Raw genomic sequence first — 23,810 nt, forward strand, 5'->3', positions numbered from 1 at the left:
AACGACTCACCATGCTTTTGTCCACTGCCAGGTCTCAGTAGACATTCTGCAAGCACCTTTGAATATCTGTGATGTCTGGTTTTCCACCGAAAGAAACTCAATAACTGCTCTCTTTTTTGGTACCTTGAATAAGGGTGTCTGTATGTTCCAACTTTGCAAGCATCACAGCTGTGTGTGGCTGGCGGCACACAAGAGATCACACAGGTTTGCTCAGCCTTGTTGTGATGATGAAACATGCCTTGCCCAATGACTCACCATGCTTATGTTCACTGCCAGGTCTCTGCAGACATTCTGCAAGCGCCTGTGAATATCTTTGATGCCCTGGTTTTCCGCCAAAGAAATTCAATAACTGCTCTCTGTTTGGTACGCACCTCCGTTACAGTCACCATTTTGAAGGGTAGTTATACGCTGCCCCCTATTGGAAATTAATGAAATTTCATCAGACGAAGTGGGAATATTCAAACGTCCCAAATAAATTTCCAAATTTTTAAAACCGAAATTGGCCGAGAAAAAAAATGTGTTGCATTATATATTGAATGCCCCTCATATATTCCAAGATCGTATAAGCACCCTGCATTGCGTACAGTTGCTTTGGCACTAAGGGAATATTATTAAAATTCATGCTTGGCACAAGTGGAATAGTGTGCTATAATAGGCTCAGCACTCAATGTGTTAACACTAATCAGAAGGAAAAAGGAAGAGGTCTGATGCTTTGAAGAATGAAGGTATTGGAAATATAAAGGGAAGGACCTTGAAGGCCAATGCCCATTGACATACCATGACTGATGTTTTTATAACAATGATAGGAGGGAGGTTTCCACCAGCAAAGCTTTATCTCGGTGGTATTCTATACAATCATGATGTTGATTATTGTTATATAAATGCCATTAACTCCACTCTTGACTGGTTATGCTGTAAAGGATATGTCTTTTTTGTCAATGGTAATAGTTGGCTTAGAGACAGTGATATTAGTAGAGTTGGGCTACATCTTATTAGAAAAAGAACTTACGTTTGGTAAACTTCTCCTTAGAATATCTAGTAGAAGGCTCTTGGAAAAGTAATTAAGAAAATGGGAATTGTTCTAAATTATAAGTGAAACTTAAGTGATATAGAAAATAAGTACAACCTACATCAGTAATGAAATACACACGTGGATATGGAATCAGTTCACAGTGTTTAAGTGTTCAAGGCACCAAAGACATCAGTAAAAAGATGAGAGAGAGAGAGCAACAAGAAAAAGAACACACAATAGGACAAACACAATGACAGGGCAGCGTGCGAAGAAGAGCAATAGAAAGAGGAGACAAGGACAAACATGAAAACACAAAAGGACAGTCTCTACATCTTCAGAAACTGCTGTCTTCAAATACATAGGCTCTCCTCATTGGTCCCAGTTCTTGTACATCCACTGCTTCTTAGCTTCCAAAAAGCTTGTTTCTCTCCTTTCCAGCTTCATTAGGAGGGCGGACGTCAACACTCATTGAGGGGCCATCGGCCATCTTGACAGATCTTCAGTCTCGACGTGGGATGCGAACAATAAGAAGAAAGCTGGATAAATACAGGAAAAGTGAGGATACACAAGATGAAGATAATATAGATGGCAAAAGGTTAGGACTTAGGACATACACAAAAGGAGAAATGGATCCCAACGGGATAATATCTTTATTGGAAAGGAGCAAACGAGCATCAAATCAAGTCATATATATGTAGAGAGAGAGAGAGGAACAAGGAAAGGAACATACAATAGGACAAACACAATGACAGGTCAGTGTGGGAAGAGAGAGCACAGAAAGAGAAGACAAGGACAAACCTAAAAGCACAAAAAGGATAATCTTCACAAACTACCATCTTCAAATAGATAGGCTCTCTCCTCATCAATCCCAGTTCTTCTAAATTCACCCCTTCTCAGCCCCTAGCGAGCTCGTTTCTGCTTCCCAGCTTCATCAGACAAGTCGGCAATAGCTGAGCGCACCCTATCGTCAGGTCATGGTGTCGTATTCCAAGATGTGTAAGCTCTTATCCACACTAAACACTGCAGGTCTAGGATTGTATGGGAAGCTGTGGAAATATGTAAAAATCCTAACAATTTCAACAGGGACACTGGCTATCAATTACACAATACGTGGTTGCCAGCAGTTAAGGATTTACATAGGTAGTTCTCTTTCCTGTCCTTTCTCATTGTTATTTCGTTTCAGTGTTTTCCAAATTTGTACGTTCGTCATCACCAGATGGTTCATTCCAAGCTATGTGTTAATTCCCGTACTTTCATAACGTGTGTACACCGGCTATGCCCCCTTCCCCCCCCAGTCCCATACCGTCTCACATCATTATAATCCTCTGGTTTTCTCCACACACTTTCTTTCCATTCTTCAGCTCTGTTCTATTCTGGTGTGTTTTGTTGCATTTTTTACATTTTAATTTATTAGTTTCTATTTATTTCTTCTACCACATTCATTGCTGATTCGTCTTGAAGTCCTCTCTGTTACGTCTCATGCACACACAGTGTGATAGAACATTTTAATTGGAGCTTAATGTTGTTGTCAACTCCCACTTGGAATACCAGTGCTGTGTCAGCATACGGCGAGCCACCTGGTGAAGAATGAGCGTACCACTACAGTTCCAACGGTAATAATTCTTAAATTCAAACCTTCATTATTATAGAAGTCCTCCTCGTGAACAGTCAAGATTTTCTTCTGATGACACGGAGCGAAGCTCTGTGCGAAATGTAAAGAGTTTCACCTTTTTTCTTGACATGGCATAAACTTAAAAGCTCTTATCATGTTATATTAGTATAGAAAAGTGAGGGGGAAAGAGAAGCTGTTAAAGGGCAAAAATTTGAAAGATATCTTAGCCCTCATAACATTGACAAGGTTGAGGTTAGAACGTAAAAGGGAGGAGCTTATCTGAAGTGGTACATGCAGTTTGGGGCTGTCTCAGAAGTTTTTGGGCATTGGAGAGTAGTAATAGATTATGATATGGTTATATATGGTTAGATGTGTTGTAAGTTGGCTGTTAGTCCTCATAGCATTTCAAGACACCTGTCACAAAGAAATATGAGTAATTGAATTATGAGTGACATACTTATCAAAAGCAACTTGTTCCATGTCCTACAATATCCTTTCCAATTTTGGTCCTGGTGCAAACACCATAATAGTGTAGATTATCTGACAGGATTCACAACAGTAATTACATGTTATATATATATAGATCAACAACATCGATTTGGAAAGTTCTCAGCGCCATCCTGTACAGTGATCAGCTGTATCATTTCTGTTTGCCCTGTAATGTTTGAAATGTGTAAATATAGCATTGAATCAGCTTCTTGATTTAGGAGGAAGAATTTTCCCCCCCGTTTTGTAAAGGACTGTACGTGATCAGTCAATGATTTTCCAGTGGTTCAGTATTTCTGTCAAGATCACAAGCTGACTGACAGCTCTGCGTGCACGAGAAAAAGCTGTTACGAGTGCTAGCCCAGGACATTGTCAGGTAACGCAAGCTTGGAGGGGTGTACATTACATGTTCATGATTATTGTACTCCGTACAATATGTATATATATTCTTTCATATAAGGACATCTATAATTAAATGTGTTCAGCATGGCATTTATGCTTTGTAATCACCGTGCACCAGGAAAATAAATAATCACTACTTTATAAAGGTTGCCACAAGCAATGAAGTACAAAATAAAAGGCATTAATTTTTTTAGGGGCTTAACATGCTGGAATTCTCCAATGAACAGTTGTGAAGGATAATAATACCAAATTATATGCCGCTACTATATTGCTTCTGTAGCAAAAGTCATGCTTTTATAAACATAAACAAAAGAAAATAAGCTATGATAAAAGTAGCATCTCTTCAAGCAACCATGTTGAACAGAAGTACACAAACACACACTGAAGCCCTGTACAGGCGGAGACATCTCTTGTGCCAGAACCAGCGCAAGAGCATAAGTTCTCGTGTGAATATTACCCTTGCTTGCCATCTTATGGCATGCAGTGAACTTGCTTGTAGATTGCATGCCAACAAATGATGCCAGATATTGTTCCATTTTTGTTGCCATTGTAGTTGGGTATAAGTTATTGAAGTAGTGCTACTGTGTTTATGTATGAGAAAATGGAATGGAGCAGTCTAGCAGTAAATGTTTAACCAATCCCTACAAGGAAGAAACTTGTTGATGTAACATTAAGTCACCAAATTACTGTAATAAGCATACCAGAAAGAAAAAAATCTCTGAAAAGAATTGCATGTGCATTGAATAATGTTAGCCCTTCAACTACCAGCGGCATTATGACAGAAATTAAAAGTTTACATACCTCGTTTATGGCTGAACTGAACAAGATAAAACACTGGAAGAAGAGTGGATCAGGTTCAGGGCAAATACTTAAGCCCACAATTGGGTATTATGAAAAGCTATGTTTTCTAACAGAACATGTTCTGCTGAAACAAGGAACTCGTAATGCAGAAGTGAGTTTGCTGTCATATTCTGATGACGATATACTGTATATGATATATGTAAGGAAACTATTCCATCTCAAAACATAGATGTTCACGACCACTAAATTAGGTAATTTTGTGCTGGGAATTACGTAACAGGTTATGCTGTTGTTATGTTAAAACTGTTGGATATTGTTAAATCGTTTATTCATTTTATGAAGGTAAAAGGCAAAAGTTCAGGAAACTCAGTCCTAAAACCACCAGTATTTTGCCCCATTGTCGCTTGGGATCATCAGTTAAAAACATCATCTCTCCAAGATACTGGCTGACTAGCACGCTGGTAGCGACATCACAGCAAGCTGAACTATGATTAAGCACAAATGCAGTATCAACATACTAGAAGAGATATGTAAGGAATCAATGTCCTCTGTTCTCAGTTCATCGGTCAAGAAGCTATGTAATTCATGTCCACCTTCGTCTCTCTATAATATCCACAGTTTTGTCCGCTTTCATCTATTCAATCACTGTAATTTTCTTCTCCGGTGTCGTCGCAAAATTGTCCTAAAAATAATCGCTTGTACAACAGCTACCAGTGCCTCGATTTCTTATCAACCATTTTCCTGACATAATGTGTACCATTTAAGGCATCGTGTGTTCATGTGCTACTGGCAGAAGTCATACCAATACATTGTGCAATAAATGGTAAGAATAGATTGCGCCAGTTATGGCGTAAGAAATGTCTTTGTCTGTACAGGGCTGTACAGGGCTTAACAAATTACTGTGCCAATCCGTATGGCACAGCCTATGTATGTGTCAACCATTACTTCTAGACCAAAACAGATAACTAGAACTTGTCATTGATAGGCGTGCACAGCCCTGAGTCACTAACCTGGGGAAGTACAAGTCGATTGACTGTAAACGACTTGTACCCTCATGCATGGGTATTTCTAGTATGGGCCCTGCGCTTGCAGCGAGCAAGCTTTAACACCCGTGGTATAGAATAAGATGTGTGAGCTTTGTATGTGTTGTCATGATCCGCTGTCCAGATGGCAATATGTAAACCTGAGTCCTAGTGCAATGAACAGTGGCATGTAAGAAATAGGTATATAGAAATCACACTTCTGGAATAATTCAGCAGCTGGACATTTTGTAGTATTTGCAAGATGATTTTGCTTTCATTGAGTTAGATAATTCTCTTCTTATCTCCTTTGTGTGGAAGAAAATTCTGCATTTCAAGTAGTTGAATACAAGTTTGGGTAGTAATCACAACACATGGCCTTCACAACTTCTTGATTGTGAGGATTTCCCTGTAATTACATTTAAATCATTCAAACACTCAACTAATATACTGTATATTATCGCCCCATAAACTGTTAGCTACGATAGTGTTTCCGCTACAATTACTATTTCCACTCGCAACAATACATTATATACATTGTCTGATGCATTGGTAAGGTACGTATCACACTTAGTAGAACCATAATCTTTCATTAGTGTTGCTGAAGCATGTACACATATTCAGACACATCTTAAGTGCCTTCTACAGTCACTCTCAAGGATTCTAGTGTGTTGTGAAAAGTGAATGTATTGAAATCTTCTCAGAAGATATTCTGTCACATAATTATGTTTCATGTTCCTCTGATCCTTTATTCAATGCTTGTATAGGAATTGAAATTTAATGCATCAATCAGATAGAGCAGATCCCTCACGAAATTTCTAGTTATTTCCTATCTTCTAAACCCACTGAATGAACACTCTGATTTTATCCCATTAGTGACAGATCTACTGAATAGCTGAAATGCCAGTCAAATGTTCATTTGTTGGAATAAGTTTGGTTACAAATGAGCAGATGTGAGTTTATAGTAAGCTTTCATACCAGGGAATTTGGAAGGCATAAACTTTCCTATAAAATGAGTAATCACTTAATCACCATCATCACCATTGCAATATACCTGAACTTTGTCATGGAAATGATTTAAATATATACTGTGCATCTGAAAATGCCCACAGTTTTCTACATGAGTCATCTGGGTGTGGTGTGGATCACTGTAGGTTTCTTATGTTACCAGATATTTCTAAGAATTTCCATAACTTCTTGTTAGATTGGCTACCGCCTGACATGAAACCAATAAGCCTAACACGTGATTGTTTTAATTTTATGATAATAACTTGGATGAGAATTTTTATGATTGTCACCAGGGGTAGCGTTCCAGCTGTGCTTGAATCAAATTTAAAAAAAGAGAACAAACATGAAAACTAGAGCATGATTTGCCAACTGCTCCTTGTTCTCCTCGGGAGTAAAATTTCCCAAATCAATGAAGCTATCCACTTTAGCGAATTAGAGCTAAACTGAATTTCTTCCCAAAGTTTAACTTCGTCGACATTCTGCATTTTGACTCGTTCATGTCCTTTTTTTCACTAAGAATATTTTGCAGTGACAGCAGTAGCATGTTAATTTATGCCATAAGGGAATTTAAGGCCTTTCACCAATTTTCATAAGTTAGCCTCAGAAGGTGAAGGCAGCAATTCATGATTTAATCAGTGTCTTTGGGAGACCTTATTTTAAAAGTAGACAAAAGTAAAAGTAGTAAACTTATTATTATATCTCATTCCGTTTCTTATTTTTCAATTTGCATTTCTTTAATATTATATCGAATACAGTTTTCTACCAAGTGACCCGTTTTGTTTGTGTGAAGCTAGTGCTTAATTTTACTTTCAATATATATATTTTTTTATTTTCAAGTAAATGTATTCTAGCTTTAGCGATGTTCAATTTATTCGGTGTTGTGATCAAGTTAACGTTTCTGATTATTCAAGCTCTTCTTTAACAAAGGAATTAATTATTTTTCTAGCATTGACGATATCAGGTTTATCTTCAGCTGCTAAGCCTACGAGCTCTTCACCCGCGCATTCTAATTATGGCTTTTATTATCAAATGAGATTACAGATTAGATATAATATTATCAAAAGAAATATATATTTGCAAGGATTGTCTTCCTTCGAGAGAGTTCTGAATTTCTTAACTGTCTTTGAAAAATTTTGTGTAGATTTGGAAAGATGGAAGGCTGCTTCTGGCTTTAATTTCCACCTCTGTCTTAGAATCTCTACTCTTTCACCATTCATCAAGAACAAGCCTACTTGTACTAAAAAGTTATTAGAAATTGAACAGCACATGCAAAATAATTACAGAGTCAGTTTTATGGCCATTCCAGGGATAGCTTTCTTCCATTTTGAAAAGAAAAAAAAAAAAAAAAAAAAAAAGGAATTGCTGTCTTTGGATCTATATCCAGATACGAAACACATGGGTATGTTGTGGTACCTAGTTTTCACATGTTGTTCTTTTCAAACAGTGCATTTTACACATAAAGGTCACTAACTAATTAAGAAATAATGTGACAACTATATTGCCTAGATGTTTTCACTATGACAGTGAACAGCAACAAAACAGTCTGTGACTTTCATAAAAACTTACAACGTGACCGCAATGGCAATACTAGCATACTGCCGTCTCAGATGATGGTGCTGCTGCTATGCGTCAGGGCCATAACTCTTTTCATTTGTCTTATGGGTAAAAGATTAGCTCACACTTCTTCTATAAGTTACATCTGTAAATAGTAAACTTTCCCAGACTTCTACTTCCTTTGAGCAATAAATACTCCTAGTATTCTTCTGATTGCAGTGTTTCTTCTACAGTTCATTTTAAATGTTTTGACATGTTATAGTCTACCTCAGTGGCTTGTGGTGCCAGCAACAGTCCTTGACTGGCAGTTAGTAGATGCTGCGAGGCACTTCCGGGCTAGTCGTCCTCCTGTGTGGTGTTGGGGCACCAAACATGGTGCTGCCCTTGTGCGAATGGCAGACTTACTTCCGGGTGTTACTGAGAGGTAACTTTTTTCATCTGAATTTGAGAATTTAGACTAATAGTACCTTTTGACCATTGAAGTACATTTTATTTTCTATTTCAGGACGCAAGAGAACATCATGTTGGAACAAATTCGTAAATCTCATCCTACTTTAAAGCCGCCTAATTTATTGGATTTGGGCAAAGATCTCCCCAGTCCTCGAGATGTTCAGATAAGCTTCAACAAGCTGCGTGATCTTTGTGCTCCAGGTAGTTGGAAAATTAGCCATAACCACATACAATAGTTTGTGTGTGCACAGTCAAACCTCCATATAACAATATTTTTGGGCCCAAGTAGATTGTATTGTTATAACAGTGTTATTATTGTAATGAGGAAATAAACTGCATGCAGAATACTGTTTTACCTATAGGTAAAAAATAAAAAATCACAAATATGTATTTACATATTGTAGTGTTTATCTAATTTAACTACATAATAAAATATATAATGTATTACACAATAGCATTTGAAAAATTGTTTCTGCTCTTGTGTATTTTGGAAAGGAAGAGGCAATTTTTGTTTACTTTTTGCCTCTTTGATAATTAACTCATTGTTCTTAAAGATTCCTAAATAATTCCTTTGTAACACACTGAAGTGAGCTTGTAGTACATTGAATTTGTTCTGTTTGTTCCAGCAATTTTAAATAGGAGATTTTTCTTTCAGTTTCTACCCCACCATCACCACAGTCATTGTTTACTGCATGTCTGTGGATGAACTTTAGACCCGATAATAAGCAATCCACAAATCTAGCGAACACCCTGTAATTCAGAATGAAACTATAGATGGAGGCACAGACATACAATCACTGTAGTGGCAGTTGCTGATTCTCATAGAAAAATACTGATGAAGGTTTATATTTATGTTAGACGGCAGGAAACAAATAATAAATTATAAATTTTTACTTTTAATAACATTTCTTTTACATTTGCAATAAATAATAATAATAATTATTATAATTATATATTTTTTTTTTTTTACGAGGGAGTGTGGAAAATCTTTCATAAGACGCTTGTGAGGGTCCGCACTCAACAAGTGTGTGGAGATTCTTACCCACTAAAAACCACACTCCCTTTTCCCACAACATTTATCTCCGCCCCGGAAACCGCTCTCGCATTACTTCAGGACGGATGTCGTGCTTGATGCATCTTGTGCTTCATCTTCCTTCTTCTGCTTTACTGTCTGTCGTAATCATCCAGGTCCTTCTTCTTTTGACGCAGAATATTTTCTACGTAGACTGCCACCTGGTCCCAAGATTCTTGACTTCGTAGCATTACTGACACGATCCCTTCTGGCGTCAATTCTCCCTGCATAACTTCTAAGCATCTTCTTTGTGGCAGCCAATGAACACACACAAAGAAAGTATGTAATACGTCATCGATAACGCCGCAGTATATGCACACCGGACTAGTTGCTAGCCCTAGCCTATGAAGAAATTTTCAGAAGTATTCATGACCTGTCAAGAACTGTGTGAGATAGTAGTTCACTTCACCATGATTTCGGCCAACCCATACGCCAAGGTATCAGTCTTTTCGTCCATTTCCCTCTAGAATCGTCTTCCCATCTTGTTTGCCATCATTGCATTCTGTGACTAAGAGCCAAAGCCTTTGCCTTTTTCCTTCCTAGCTCTTCTTGTGTGAGCCAAATTTCTTGACTTTCGAAGGCCAAGAAGTCAATAGGAGCTACTGCTGCTACTACTACAGGTTCTGATACCGTGCGATATGCGCAAGCAATTCGTAAAGCTGCTCTCCGTTGTACAGCCGCAATTCTTGTCCGATATTTCACTGTTTTTAACGATTCAGCCCAAATTTCCGAACCGTATAGCATTATCGATTGAACAGTCGACATGAGAAGCCGCCTTTTACTAAATTTCGGCCCCTTGATATTTCCCATGAGTCTACTCAGTGCAGTCATGGTTTTTGCTGCCTTATCTGTTACCCGTTGGATGTGGTCCCAATGTGTAAGCTTAGTATCAAGCGTTACACCAAGATATTTTGTGCTCCTAGTTGTTTTGATGGCTATCTGCCCGATCTGCATTGGTACAACAGTATTAATCCTTTTCCTCGTCAGGAGGACAATTTCCGTTTTATGATCTGAGAGTTCTAACTTGTGATTTATCATCCATTCTTTCACACGTTGCATCACCTGGTTCAATTTAAATTGAGCCAGCTCTAGGTTACAGGTTACTATCACAGCAGCCACATCATCAGCATAACCCACAAGTTTTACATCTTCTGGCATCTCCAGCCGTAACAAACCATCATACATGATATTCCAAAGGTGTGGTCCGAGAATTGAGCCTTGCGCTGCACCAGCTGTGAGCCGTTTTCTTCTCTGACCATCTTCCGTGTCGTATAACAATGTACGGTCTTTCAAATAGTCTCGCAGTATATACATGAGATATTCTGGTAGCTTGAATGTTTCTTGTAGAGCTTCCAAAATATCACTCCATCTTGCTGAGTTGAAAGCATTTTTAACATCTAGAGTCACAAGAAGCGTCAGGTTTCTAGAGTAACTAGCTGATGTACCCGTGCTTCGCTACGGAATTCTACATTGTATACAGAATTGTAGGTTAGGTGTGTACACGTTGTGAGCAAGATTGTCTTAAATTGTATAGAAATGCAACGGGAGGTCACCAAACATCTTTTCTCATATGAAGACTGAGGGAATTTTCACTGTAATGGTAGACCCAATTTCATACCATCAGTCACAATCAGGTTGAGATGTTTTCATTATAATGCCTTTTTACATCCTCAGAAAGACTGTCTTAGTGGCTTTCCCAAATGAAATGAACATACAATGACGTCAATAGGAATGCTTTCATATTACGAAATACTCGTTCAAATGAAACACCACACATTTTCTCACTTTTAACGAACAGGACTGCGCTGCCTATCTAACAGTCCAAAGTTCCAGACCTGGAACGACCAAACCACAGACAGCCGTGATCCGTGAACACTCTTTGGCGGGGAGAGGGTCGAATAGTGGAGACTCCCAGGGCAAAAACTATGCCCAATTACTATTCTGTTTCCTAGGAGTACCCGATGAGTCATAAAATATCAATTCACTACACTGCCTCCAAGCCAGAAGAGAAACCCCCTCTTCACTGCTAGTTTGGAATAAATTGAATGTAGAATTTAATAAAAGTGAAGAGAAAGGAACGGCTCTTTTCAGAGTTGAATTTTGAGTTATTTAGTGAATATTGTGGTGCTATCATTTGGAAAAGGCCTAAATTGTTATTCTAGACCAGGCCATACTACTACTACTACTACTACTACTACTACTACTACTACTACTACTACTACTACTACGACGTGAGGCTCTGCCTTAAGTATGCACACTGCACACTGCTCATTCAAAACAGCGTGTCAGAGTAGGGATCAAATAGCTGAAATACTATGATGATCCAGTGTGTTACGTACCAGCTGTATCAGAAAATGTATGAACCAAGGGAATGGCATGCTAAAGAAGAACATTTTCTAACTCCCCGGCTACTTCCCGCCAATATTCAGTCAGGCTGTTATACTCGGTATGCAGCAGTAATCCCATCTATCGGAGTTGAGAGGCAGCATAAGAGATAAAGAACATCACAATAAACAGTGGTCAATGTAATGTTATTGTTGATCAATGTTATGCACTTTCGATATTATAGGCCTTCACATTTAGTTTTCTTCTGACTCTGAATTACCACTCTTATTATAGTTGGTACGGTAAAATTGAATAAAAGATAAATGATCGGAAATTGTATTCTCTATAACTTTTTATATAGTACTTTTACGATAGGACCAATAACATTGGTATTTAAAAATTACATTTTAGGCACCTTCTCCTAAACTACAATTTCATCCAGGATGAATAAAATTGTTTATAGCTTAGACTGTAGTTTCTTATTCCCCTACTCTATATACCGATTTTCATTAAATTCTGTTAACCCATTTTCTCATGTTTCGGCACTGATATGGACTTGGCAACAAAATTACAAATTCATGAATATCTTTGTTATCATAGCCGGTACGGTAAAAATGTTTGACATAAATGGTCGGAAATTTAATTCTCTATAACTTTGGTTATGTAGTATTTATCGATACGACAATTAATAATATAAATATTTGAGAATTACATTTAGGCCTTCCCCTAAACTACCATTTCACTCAGCGTAAATAAAATTACTTATAGCTTAAATTGTAGTGGCTCATTCTCCGACTTTGCATACCTATTTTCAATGAAATAGGACCACTAATAACGTAAGTATTTAAAAATAAAAATTTTAGGCCTTCCCATAAACTACCATTTCATTCAGCGTGAATTAAATTATTCATAGGCTAGATTCTAGCGACGTATTCCTAGACTTTGCATACCAATTTTTATGAAGATAGGACTACTAAAAACATAAATATTTGAAAATTAAATTTTAGGCCTTCCCCTAGACTACCATTTCTATCAGCGTGAATAAAATTATTTATGGCTTAGATTGTAGCGACTTATTCCCCGACTTTGCATACTGATTTTCATTAAATTCTCTTTGGCCGTTTTCTAGTGATGCTTGTACATACATACATACATACATACATACATACATACATACATACATACATACAGACAGACAGACAGACAGACAGAAATTACAGAAAAGTAAAAAGTGCATTTCCTGGTTACTGTGGACACGACCGATGCAGAAATACCACTTTTCAAATTCTGAGCAATGTACAGACAAAACTCTTATTTTCTATATATATGATTACCCATTTGAGCTCGTTCTGCTGTCTTCACCACTTCCTTCACAGCATCTAGCGTTGAGTGACCTCTGCGAAATCCATGTTGTTGGTCAGATAGGTCGCCAGCTAATCGAACTGCTGCTAGTATTCTCGGTTGTAGTAGCTTCTCTAAACCTTTCCCGGCAGTGTCCAGCATACATAGAGGTCTGTAACCCCCAGTTTTCCCTTTACTGATCAGAACCAATCTAGCTATCTTCCAACGAAAGCTAAAAATTCCCGCTTTCAAACAATGATTATACATTCTCAACAGCAGTTGAGGACATAATTCGACTGCCACCTTTAGTACTTCTGCTGGAATACCATCTGGTCCAGGGGCTTTCTTATTTCTAAGGGAATTAATTGCTGTTATCAATTCTTCAGTTGTAAAAGGTGGTACATTATCTAATTCTTTCTCGGCCTCATCATCAATCCTCTCTGCATGATCAGGGAATAGTGTGTGTACTATTTCTTCCATGGTGCGTGGATCCATGATAGGACTTGGTAGCATCCCGAATTTCTTCATAACAATTTTATACCCTAATCCCCATGGATTTTCATCCACTTCCTTAGACATTTCCCACCACTTGTCGGCTTTACTCTTTTTAATTGTATTTCGCAGTCTTTTCTTCATAGTCTTATACTCTACTGAGAGAGCTTCATCGTTATGTCGTGCTCTTTGTGTCCTTCGTCTGAGTCGCAGGCATTGTTTCCTCAGCTCAGCAATTTCTTCATTCCACCAATATGCTGGACGCTTGCCTCTCCATTGTTTGATTCTGGTCATTGATGCGTCACATGCTTGCTGAAGGAGTCTCATGGTATGTTCCACGCATTTATTAGCAATTATGCTTCTTTTGCCTCCGTGACATGTATCCGTCATACAATCCATTCCATTCTGTATTACTTCATGACATTTTTCTCTATCCATAGTGGCTATGTTCCATCTTTCTGGCTTGCGCGTGGTAATCCTTAGATGCGGAGTCTCTTGACGTACACGAAAAGTGATATACTGATGATCGCTTCCAGTATATTCTTCAATTACTCGCCATTCAGTTATCCTAGACGCAATATCTTCAGAAGCAAAGGTTACATCTGGTATAGTTCCCTGACACCCTGGTTGCCGAAAGGTTGTCACATCACCAACGTTGATAACCATTAATACCAATCTGGCGACCATCTCCATTGTACGCCGCCCTCTAGAATCTGTTTGAGGCATGTTCCATTCAACTGCTTGAGCATTAAAATCACCAGCAACAACTAGGTTAGTGTTCATCCCTTGCAGAGTATCTTCAAGCCCATCTAGTTTTGTCTGGAAGTCAGAAATAGCCTCATTTGGGGTAAAATAACAGCTGACAAAAATGACCTCAACTTGGACCCAGACAAACCCATCTCCGCATCCTTGATTTATAACCGAATTTTTTCCAGGGTCTGGTACCCCTATCGCAGCTGCCCCTAGATTGTCTGAAAACCAGCCTGGTTGATCTCTGTCTTGATATTGTTCGCTAAGAATCAATATGTCTGCTCCTATCTCATAGATCATTGGCAGTTAGACTCCTGTGTATATTGGCTTGAAGGATCTGTACCATTCACCACTGCTTTTTGGCCTTTTATAGTGCTTCACGAAACACAATACACTTGCCTGAGCCAAGAGCATGATGTCCTTTTGACTCTTCAACGCCCATATCTGTGCAAATTATGCATCATGGATTCGTTTTGCATCCTACTGCCTTGTGACCAGCTTCCCCGCACTTAAAGCAGAGTTTACTTCTGTCCAATCCTTGACAGTTTCGTGCTTGATGCCCATATGACAGACATCTAAAGCACCGATGAATTACGGCCCACCGTCTTACTCTGCAGTATAGCCAGCCTACTTTAATTTTGCCTATGTTTAACAGCTTCCGTGCCTAGCTATCTTCTATCTCCACAATGGCGAGTTTTTGTCCCCTGCTGTTCGGATTCGTGATTGAGACCTTCAATTCTTGATTAAGATTTTCTAATTCTCATCTTACAGCCTCCTCTACATCGGAAATAGTGGTGGCACTGTCCACATCCCGAATTTACAATGTAGTTCTAGGCGTCAAAACCTTTACTTCACCATCATGTCCAAGAGCACCTTTAAGTGATTTATTAAAATTTTCTCTATTCTCCTTTTCCGTGGCCTTATTAAATTCAAGAAGAACCGTTCCAGATATAGTTTTCCTGATCGATCTAATACCAGCGCCACTGTCTTCCGGGTTCACCTTGCTGCGGATATCCTTCACAACATCTACAAAAGTCTTGCCATTCATCGGTTTAATAAGTACGGCTTCTGGGCGGCTTCTTATAGTTGCAAGTCATTAACCTCATTTTTGGTCCGTATTGACGACAGTGATTACATACAATTTATAAAATATTTGTTTAATGTTAACCTAGTCAATACTTACAATACCACATTTTGTGGTTAAATAATTATAAAAAATAGAAAGATCGTGAACATGTTTTGCCCTTTTTAATGGGCATCATTAACACAATGTTGATAAATGTTGATAAATACCATCTGGTCCAGGAGTTGATAAATCGAATGCCGTAGAGTGTCTACCTCCCATCCATCACTTCTGTGATTATCAATTCTTCACTGAATTCTAGAAACACTGACACATAATCGTCCACTAGTACTTAGTCATCAACCGGGACATCAGTGTTCTTCCCAGTACCTTTTCCATACAACTTCAGACTTTTCTCAGGGTTACGTTATGGTTCTTCTTCTTCTTAGACAATATTGTCACATTCATCACTGTTCACAAGATTTGCTTTTCTCCAATCATTCTGGATAGTATTTTACTGACTATCCATCCAGCTGCTTGATATCATGTCGCATACTTGTTTCAATGGATTTTGTTTTAAATACTCAGGTAAGAAAGCATAGCAAATGCCGAGGCTACACCTTGATTAAGGCCAGGGCCGCTTCCTTCCCTCTCCTAGGCCTTTCCTCTCCCATCATCACCATAAGACCTATCCGTGTCGGTGCAACATAAAACAAATTGTAAAAAAAAGCTTAGCAGGAGCTAAATATTTGTAAATCTAGAAAACAAACGGAGAGCAGTGATTTGCCATTTAAGACCATGTGGATCGAGTACACATAAAAGAAAAACAAGGGTAAAAAATTTTTGGCGGAGCCTTTGTCAGTGGAGGATATAATCTCTGTTCTAGAATAATATCTGTTCTAGGTTTGTTATCACCCTTTCAGTTAATTTCAGGTTTTTTTTTTTTTTTTTTTTTTTAAGTTCTTGATGATTCTCATATCTAGTGGTTGAAGTATGGAAGTGCAGTTGGGTGGGAAGTATCACAACTCAACATTTTCAAGTTTTGGAACATTGTTGTGTGCATTTCAGTTATCTTCTGGGAGCACAATCTTCCACTTTTCCTTCATTTTTCTGTCTAGCAATAGAAGTCACTCGCTGAAAATTGCAGCCATCATCCATGTTGCCTTATTCATCTTGTAGTTAACTGAGCAAATAAAAAAGTTCAAGGTGTTGAAATATATTTTTAAAATAAATAAAAATACAGACATCCAAACAGTACATACTTCACTTGAATATTCATATTTCTTATCTGGCAAGCTCGTGACATTTTTGAAGCATCTAGTTGCTGCTGATATACCGATTATCAGTGAAGTTAAGTTCTAGGTACCTGTAACATTTGTGCAGAGTATAATTTTTTGAGACAAATCTTGACTGTTTTCTTCTTTTGGATTTTCCTCCTTTAAAAGCCATTGGTTTTTTTTTTTTCCTGGCATTGCTTGCAAAAATTATGCGATTTCATCAGCATGAAACCTCTTTAGGGCCACATTTTATGAGGTAAATTTTCATTTCATTGCCAGTAGAAGCAGAATACTCTTTTCCCAGCCACCACATTGAAGACAATGCCATTAACTGCCCTTGAAGCCATTGCTAACGTTTAAGTTCATATATGTATAGGAAACAGATAGAGAAGTGTAAGCAAGCGTACATAGAGTACACTTACTCTATGTCTTGGTCATAGGTATGTCGGTTTGAAAATTGGCAGCTTTTAAATATTTTTTTTTTAAGCTTTGCCATGTTCTCATGGGGCTGATGCAGCACTCTGATGGTCTTATTTGACCAGGTTTAATGATCTTTATTTTCAATGTATTATTTTCTGATCTCCTATTTCCTATATATATATATATATATTGTTCCTGTTAGCTTTCATACCTGTGCATTTAGCTTTAAAGTTTGTATCACCAAGTGGCATAGGTATGTCAGATAAAATCTCTATTCTATAATGTCTGTTCTAGGCTTATCACCCTTTCAGTTAATTTCAGTTGGCAGATCATAGGGTATCGTAGGATATTCTGAGCTCTTGTTTCAAAAGAATATTTTATTGTAGCGCTACCCATATCATCTGAAACTGTCATCTTCAGTCGCTTTTGTGCTGGACAAATTTTCCACTATTAACATTTTATTCAATTTCTTCTCCTTTCTAAGAAACGTTTTCAACATAGATTGCAAAAATCCATGTTTGTTTGCAGCTGCTGTCTGTTTCATTCCATCATCCAAATCTTTATAAATCCTGCTGATTGTTTTCCCAAACATGATGATGATAGTGATGATTGTATCCAAGTATCCTCAAATGTTGAAAGCTCTTGAGTATGAAGCAGCCACAGTACATTTATTGTTGACTGTAATGAAGTCTTGAAGTTGGGTTTCTACAGGGCAGTTAGGACAGATGCATACGATCTTGGATTGCAGCACACTCGCAGTCAAACTTCTATGAATAACCCCATCTTAAGTATAGCCTTGGTTCTAGGCATTCCAGTTCTTATCTTATTAAGGGTCTTCCAGACAACCCAAGATTTTGAAGTATGTGCTGCAGTTCCTTCTGTTGGCCAATTCCAGTTGGATAGTGTGGACTGTTGGTGCCAGTACTGACTCCTGAGAATGCTTGGTGTGGCTGGTGCTTGCCTGGTGTTATTATTTAATGAAACTCCTCCATGATCTAAGACACTGTACAACAGTTTATGAATTTCACGTTCACAATGGGTCCTATTGGCAACATATAATACACAAAATCCTTTGAAAAAGGAAATTTAAAAAAAAAAAAAGTAGTCAGAAAAATTAAGTATTGCGTAAATTAGAAAAAAATCTAAAGGGTCATGATTAAAAATTTAGGTACATATTTGCCCACATATAAGACAATGAATGTAGGGTATATTGAATTGTACAGTATTGACTCAGGTGGATTTTTTTTAAAATGTTCTCCATTTTCAAAGGAATTTGTGTATTTTTGCTAAGACACTGTTGTACTACTTCATAACCATAGAGAGGATGACGGTTGTTTGAGTTTCTCAGTTTTAGCTGCTATTTGCCATCGGATTGACATTTTTCGGTTTGTGGCAGCACAATATGGCATGTATCATTCAAAATAATATACACTTTCTTGGAATGGACAGAGTTGACTCACATGGGACATACTCAGGTGTAGAGAAAGAAAGTGCCCAAGGCTGTAGTTCATATATTTGCTTGATGTGCTCGCTAGCTTGACCCTGTTAACATGCGTGGTAAGTTATTCCTGGTTCTGACCTTCACACTGAGAGAATGACAATGTGCTCTAAAAGTAAGAGACTGATCAAGCTGAACCCCAAGGTATTTGACAACAGGGGTGAACTCAAGCTGCCTTCCTTCCCGACTGATGTTAAGTTGGTGATTAGCAGCTTTATTATGCGGATGTTTCCTAGAATCCGGCTGTTATTCAGGGACGATTCATTGGGACAGTTCTTCAGCCTGAATTCTACTTCCCAAAATGATCCAACACCAAGATCGTCAGCAAATAGGAAATGCTTGGTATTCAGTCTCAATAGATTTAGTGTAAATATTGAAGAGAATTGGTGCAAGGACACTACCCTGTGGGGAAACTTTTTTTTTTGGTTCTTCCAATGACTTTATTTATCTTGAAGTGTCACTTTGAATCTTCTGTTTAGTAACAAGCATTGAATGGTTCTTGTAAGTTTGAAGTCTTCAGTCATTTTAAACAGCTTGTTTATGAGAAGCCAGCGGTTGATCGTATCGTAAGCGACAGTCAGGTTGATGAAAACAGCTCCAGTTACAGGCCTTTCTGAAAACCGTTCTCAATGTACTGAGTAAGGTTCAGCACTTATTCTGTGCACGATCATCCTGGTCTTACGTCTGTCTGTTGATTAATCAGCTTACTGTCTACAGGAGAAGTAATTCTATTGAGTATAAGGCGTTCAGGTGACTCAGGATAGAGAGAGAGAGAGAGACGCCTGAAGTTCTTGGGGTTGTCTAGTGTCTTACCGGGTTTCTCAGTTCTAGGGGATCATCTCAGAATGGATACAAAAATTGAAGAAATTAGTTAACCACTCCAAGGTCTTTTCACCAAAATTCTTGATCTGTTCATTCCTAATACCATCTAAACCTGCAGACTTTCCTACTTTGAGTTTTTGGATGGTGGTTTCGACTTCCTCATGGATAAGTACTGTAGTATATCCACGCATGAAGGTTGAGCAACTACTGGCTGGGTGAGACGTGGGTGTCTTTTCCGCATGGATTTATCAGGCTTCCTGTTTATCATTAGTTGATGGGTCACTTGATCTGGGGTAACATTATAATGGCTTTGCGTTGTTTTTTAATGCTGGATAGTCAGGGAAATGTTGTCCATGCTTTCTGGCTCTCTTTGACATATTGATTTCAGAGTCTTCTGCCATTACCATTTTTCTCTCTCTTTTTTACCTATTGAGCTTGTTGGATATGCTCATAACCTCTTCATAAAAAGGATTTATGCAATAGGTAGCATACTGAACATCAAGTCTCTTTAATATTCTTGAAATAAGTAGCTTTTCTAAAAATCTGTCCTTTTCAAGGCAAAATGAATCAGCTCTCATAGTGATGTCACTGAATGTTGAAGGTTTCTCATCAGTGTTTCTCATGTGATCAAAAGACAAGTGCGACATCCTCTGTATCCAGGTGACCTACCTTGCTGGTGGTCAGCGGCCACCAGTCATTCCAGGCATGCAACTGATTATTCATCGTCCAAATTCTGTGTACAGTAGTGTTATCTTCTGCTGACCTGGACTGACAATCTTGTCCACAGACATCAATGAGAAGAAAGATACTAAAATTCTAACCATAGAAATCGAAGTTGTGACCATAACATCATTTTACAAACTACCTTCAATTGAAGTTGTCACTATAACATCATTTTACAAACCACCTTCAAGACAGTTTGCCTTTACAGAATGTACAAACTTCAGTAACCAATTAGCAAAGATTGTTGTGGGCGACTTCAGCAGTCACAGTACGAGTTGGGGATATAGTAAGACTAATGAAAATGGGGAAGCTGTTGAGCGATGGGAAGAGCAAATGATCTCGGTGTCCTATTCAACTCCAAACAGTCCAAATCATTCACGAGCATGTGGCGATGTAGTCACACTAACTAGACAACATCTTTATCAGCACCCGTATAAGAACTCGATGTATCAGAGCTACGAGTGACTGCTTCCCACACAGCCAACATCACCCCTGAATGTGCAGAATTACATCTTGCATTCATCCCCTGCACTGATTAAGCCAACCCCATTTCAATTTCAATAAGACTGAGTGGGAGGAGTTCAGACTACAACTGGACTCTGCTGTTGAAAGTATCTCTGCCAACTGTGAAGGATACAAAGACTTCACTACTGCTGTACAAGAGATCTAAAAAAAAAAAAAAAAAAGACAATTCCTAGGGGCATACGAAGAATGTATACGGTATTCCAGGACTAACTAAGGAGGAAGAATCACTACTAAAAAAATTTCAAAACTTATTGAGTTATGTTGAACAGAGGAATATGTGCATAGCAGCATGCAGTAGAAAATATCTGGGAAGACTAGCCTTTTTCTTAAAGGTTGTGTACTTCATGCTTCCTTCAATTCTTAGAAATTCCCATCCCCGGACTGTTAGCCATACCTGTTATTATCCACAGAGACGAGCTTATTACTTTCCAAGAATTATAGCTCAAAACACATATCATTATCAGTACAACAAATAATTACAAGTGATTAATCTCATTATTTCAGCCGTATTGAATTTCAGTATATTTAAAATTTTTACAATTGATTTATTGATATCCACCTTTTCAATACTTTACAATCCTTGTGACTAGGGTACAATTATTCTACTTAGGTTGTTGTGGTACATGTTTTGCTTGTCTTAGCAAACATCATCAGCCACTCAATTCTCTAAATTAGTCAGAGCTCTAAACCAGATGGTACATAAGTAAGATTGTCCCGTAAGAACTAATTGTTTACAATAATTTATGTATGATTACACAACCCAGCATTTTCAAACTTTTTTCTTGCGGCAAGAGGTGTGATAGGTGATCTTAACTAATTTTGGGTCGCTGAACATGAATCCGTTGTCCGTTTCTACGTATCACATCACGTTTTCTCGCAATAGGTATATCAAAATAAGAGATCAATCTGAATACTGCATTTAAAAAGTACTGAAAAATGTTGATAATTTTGGAAATATCTATATTTCTTTGTATTATTATATATATTTTGAAATAGTTGAATATTGTCTTGAGTTATTGTATACAATAATAATTATTGAGTATAAAATTACAAGGAAATATTTAGCATTTATTGTAATATAGTACTGATTTACACAAAAACACACAAACAACTCTGATGCAATGAAAGCATTTTATTTTAACAATTAAACATGATTTACAAGCAAACAATGTAACTTTTATTCAGTATCTTTATGAATTCATAAATGTGAACAAAATCAACTTTAACAGTCCTAGATGACCGCTTGGAATGAACGCTTGGCTCCCCAGCGTCTGACTGCATCAAAGTTTGTTTTTTCTTTTCAAACACCAACAATAGTCGGCCATCATTGGTTCATCCCACCTCCCGTGGTATCTTCTTTCTGCCTCCTTGATGTCCTGATGGAACCTCTCTCCCATCTCTTCATTAACAGCCCCAAGATTTTTCGGAAATTGATCGAGATGAGAATGTACAGTTTCAGACTCATTCTACGCAACTCTTTCATATCACCCAACATCGTTTTCACTATTGTTTCGTATTGTTCATCCTTTACATTTCCTAGGAACTTCATTCTGGCGTCTCTTATTGAATTCCATGCATCAAGTTCCATGGCATTCATCGTCTGTTCAAAGTTTCTGCCTTTCATAAGCTTTATAATTTGTGGTCCATTAAAAAAGCCTTCCTTGAGTTTTGCATCAGATAAATGTGGAAATTTGCTTGCAATGTACTTGAAACAGAGGCTACTTTTGTCCAAGGCCTTAACAAACTGCTTCATGAATCCCAGTTTGATGTGTAGCGGTGACAAAATAATTTTTTTGTGGGTGAACTAATGAAGCATTTGTAACATTTGTAACATTTTTCACACCAAGTGTCAAAACTTGTCTCTTGGGCCAAGAAGGTGCAGACCAGTGTTTGTCTCTAGCTCTGCTGTCCCATTCACATAAATAACTAGGGAATTTAGTGTAGCCTGCTTGTTGTCCTAATACAATACCACACACCTTCAAGTCACTACACACATCCAATCGGTGCTCATGATACTTGATTTTATCTAAAAGAGTTTGCATTGTGATATATTGTAATTTTCTTTTAGTGAAACCGAATGTGCCACAGGAATCGAAGCTAGAATGTTTCCGTTATGAAGTAGTACAGCCTTTAAGCTCCTCTTGTTGGAATCCACAAACACCCGATTTGCCGTTATCACAATGCAGCACTGTGCCGCAATGACACATTTTCAGACAGTAAATGGCAAATATCATGAAAACTAGATGTGATACAAAAGAACCAATGCCATTTCTGAAATCAGGAGACCTTATTTAGTTAAAATCATGTATCAGATGCCTTGCCGCAAAAATCATGCTGGGTAGTGTTATTCGATACATTTTGTTGGATCACAGTTTATTAACAGTGGATGGTTGAATTAGTTGATTATAACCTAAGATTTTAGAGGTTTGTATATTATCTTCCCATCTAATGGGGATAAAATGTAAGTATAATGTCAAAACATAGCCGTATTGATTAAGTTAACAATCAAGATAAATACAGATCTCCTTGAGTTCACATTTCGAGTTTTTCCATTGAGTACCATAGTCAACATTGGAAGCCAAATGTGCCTCTAGCCCTTTTCACAGTGACTCTGTTGTGGTCATTTGAAGATTTTAATTATAATTTATAATTTATTTTTTTCCCTAAATTCCCTTTTCTTAACCATCACCTGTACAGTTTAAAATCTTCAAGTTCATACATGCTTTACTTTAATGTGTCTGTGAATTTTTTCATATTCATCAGTGAGAGGAGATCTCCTGGCAACAAGAAAACTGACATACAACTATGTATACAAAGTGTTCCATCTTAGGCAATACAACATTTTATAACTAGCTTCAAGGACAATCATGTTTTAAAGACAGTTTTTAAGTGTTATCATTTCACTTTCTGCGGTTTTAGTGTGGCATTTGTTATTTCAAGTCAAGATTTTATTTTCAAGGACCCGTTAGAAACACACATCAGACTCCCAACAACATTGGAAGATCAAATAGACAATAGCGTTCCTTAACAGTGCTTATCATGTGTTTTTTAAATCTCTTTTAATTGTACTTAAGTATGTTTTGGAAACTTATAACTTCCTTATATATATTATATTATTATATACCGGGCGAGTTGGCCATGCGGTTAGGGGCGTGCAG

General features: G+C 37.7%; 1 protein-coding gene across 1 annotated transcript in view; it reads left to right on the forward strand.

Annotated features, from left to right (window-relative positions):
* The window catches only part of LOC136875686 (myotubularin-related protein 10-B), a 107,764-nt gene that overhangs the window by 33,712 nt on the left and 50,242 nt on the right, over window positions 1-23,810 (forward strand). Inside the window, exons 7-8 of the mRNA XM_067149245.2 lie at window positions 8,157-8,318; window positions 8,400-8,545. Coding sequence (XP_067005346.2) covers window positions 8,157-8,318; window positions 8,400-8,545 — 308 coding nt within the window. The remainder of the gene's footprint in view (window positions 1-8,156; window positions 8,319-8,399; window positions 8,546-23,810) is intronic.

The sequence above is a fragment of the Anabrus simplex genome, chromosome 1, assembly GCF_040414725.1.
Source record: "Anabrus simplex isolate iqAnaSimp1 chromosome 1, ASM4041472v1, whole genome shotgun sequence".
Lineage (NCBI taxonomy): Eukaryota > Metazoa > Arthropoda > Insecta > Orthoptera > Tettigoniidae > Anabrus > Anabrus simplex.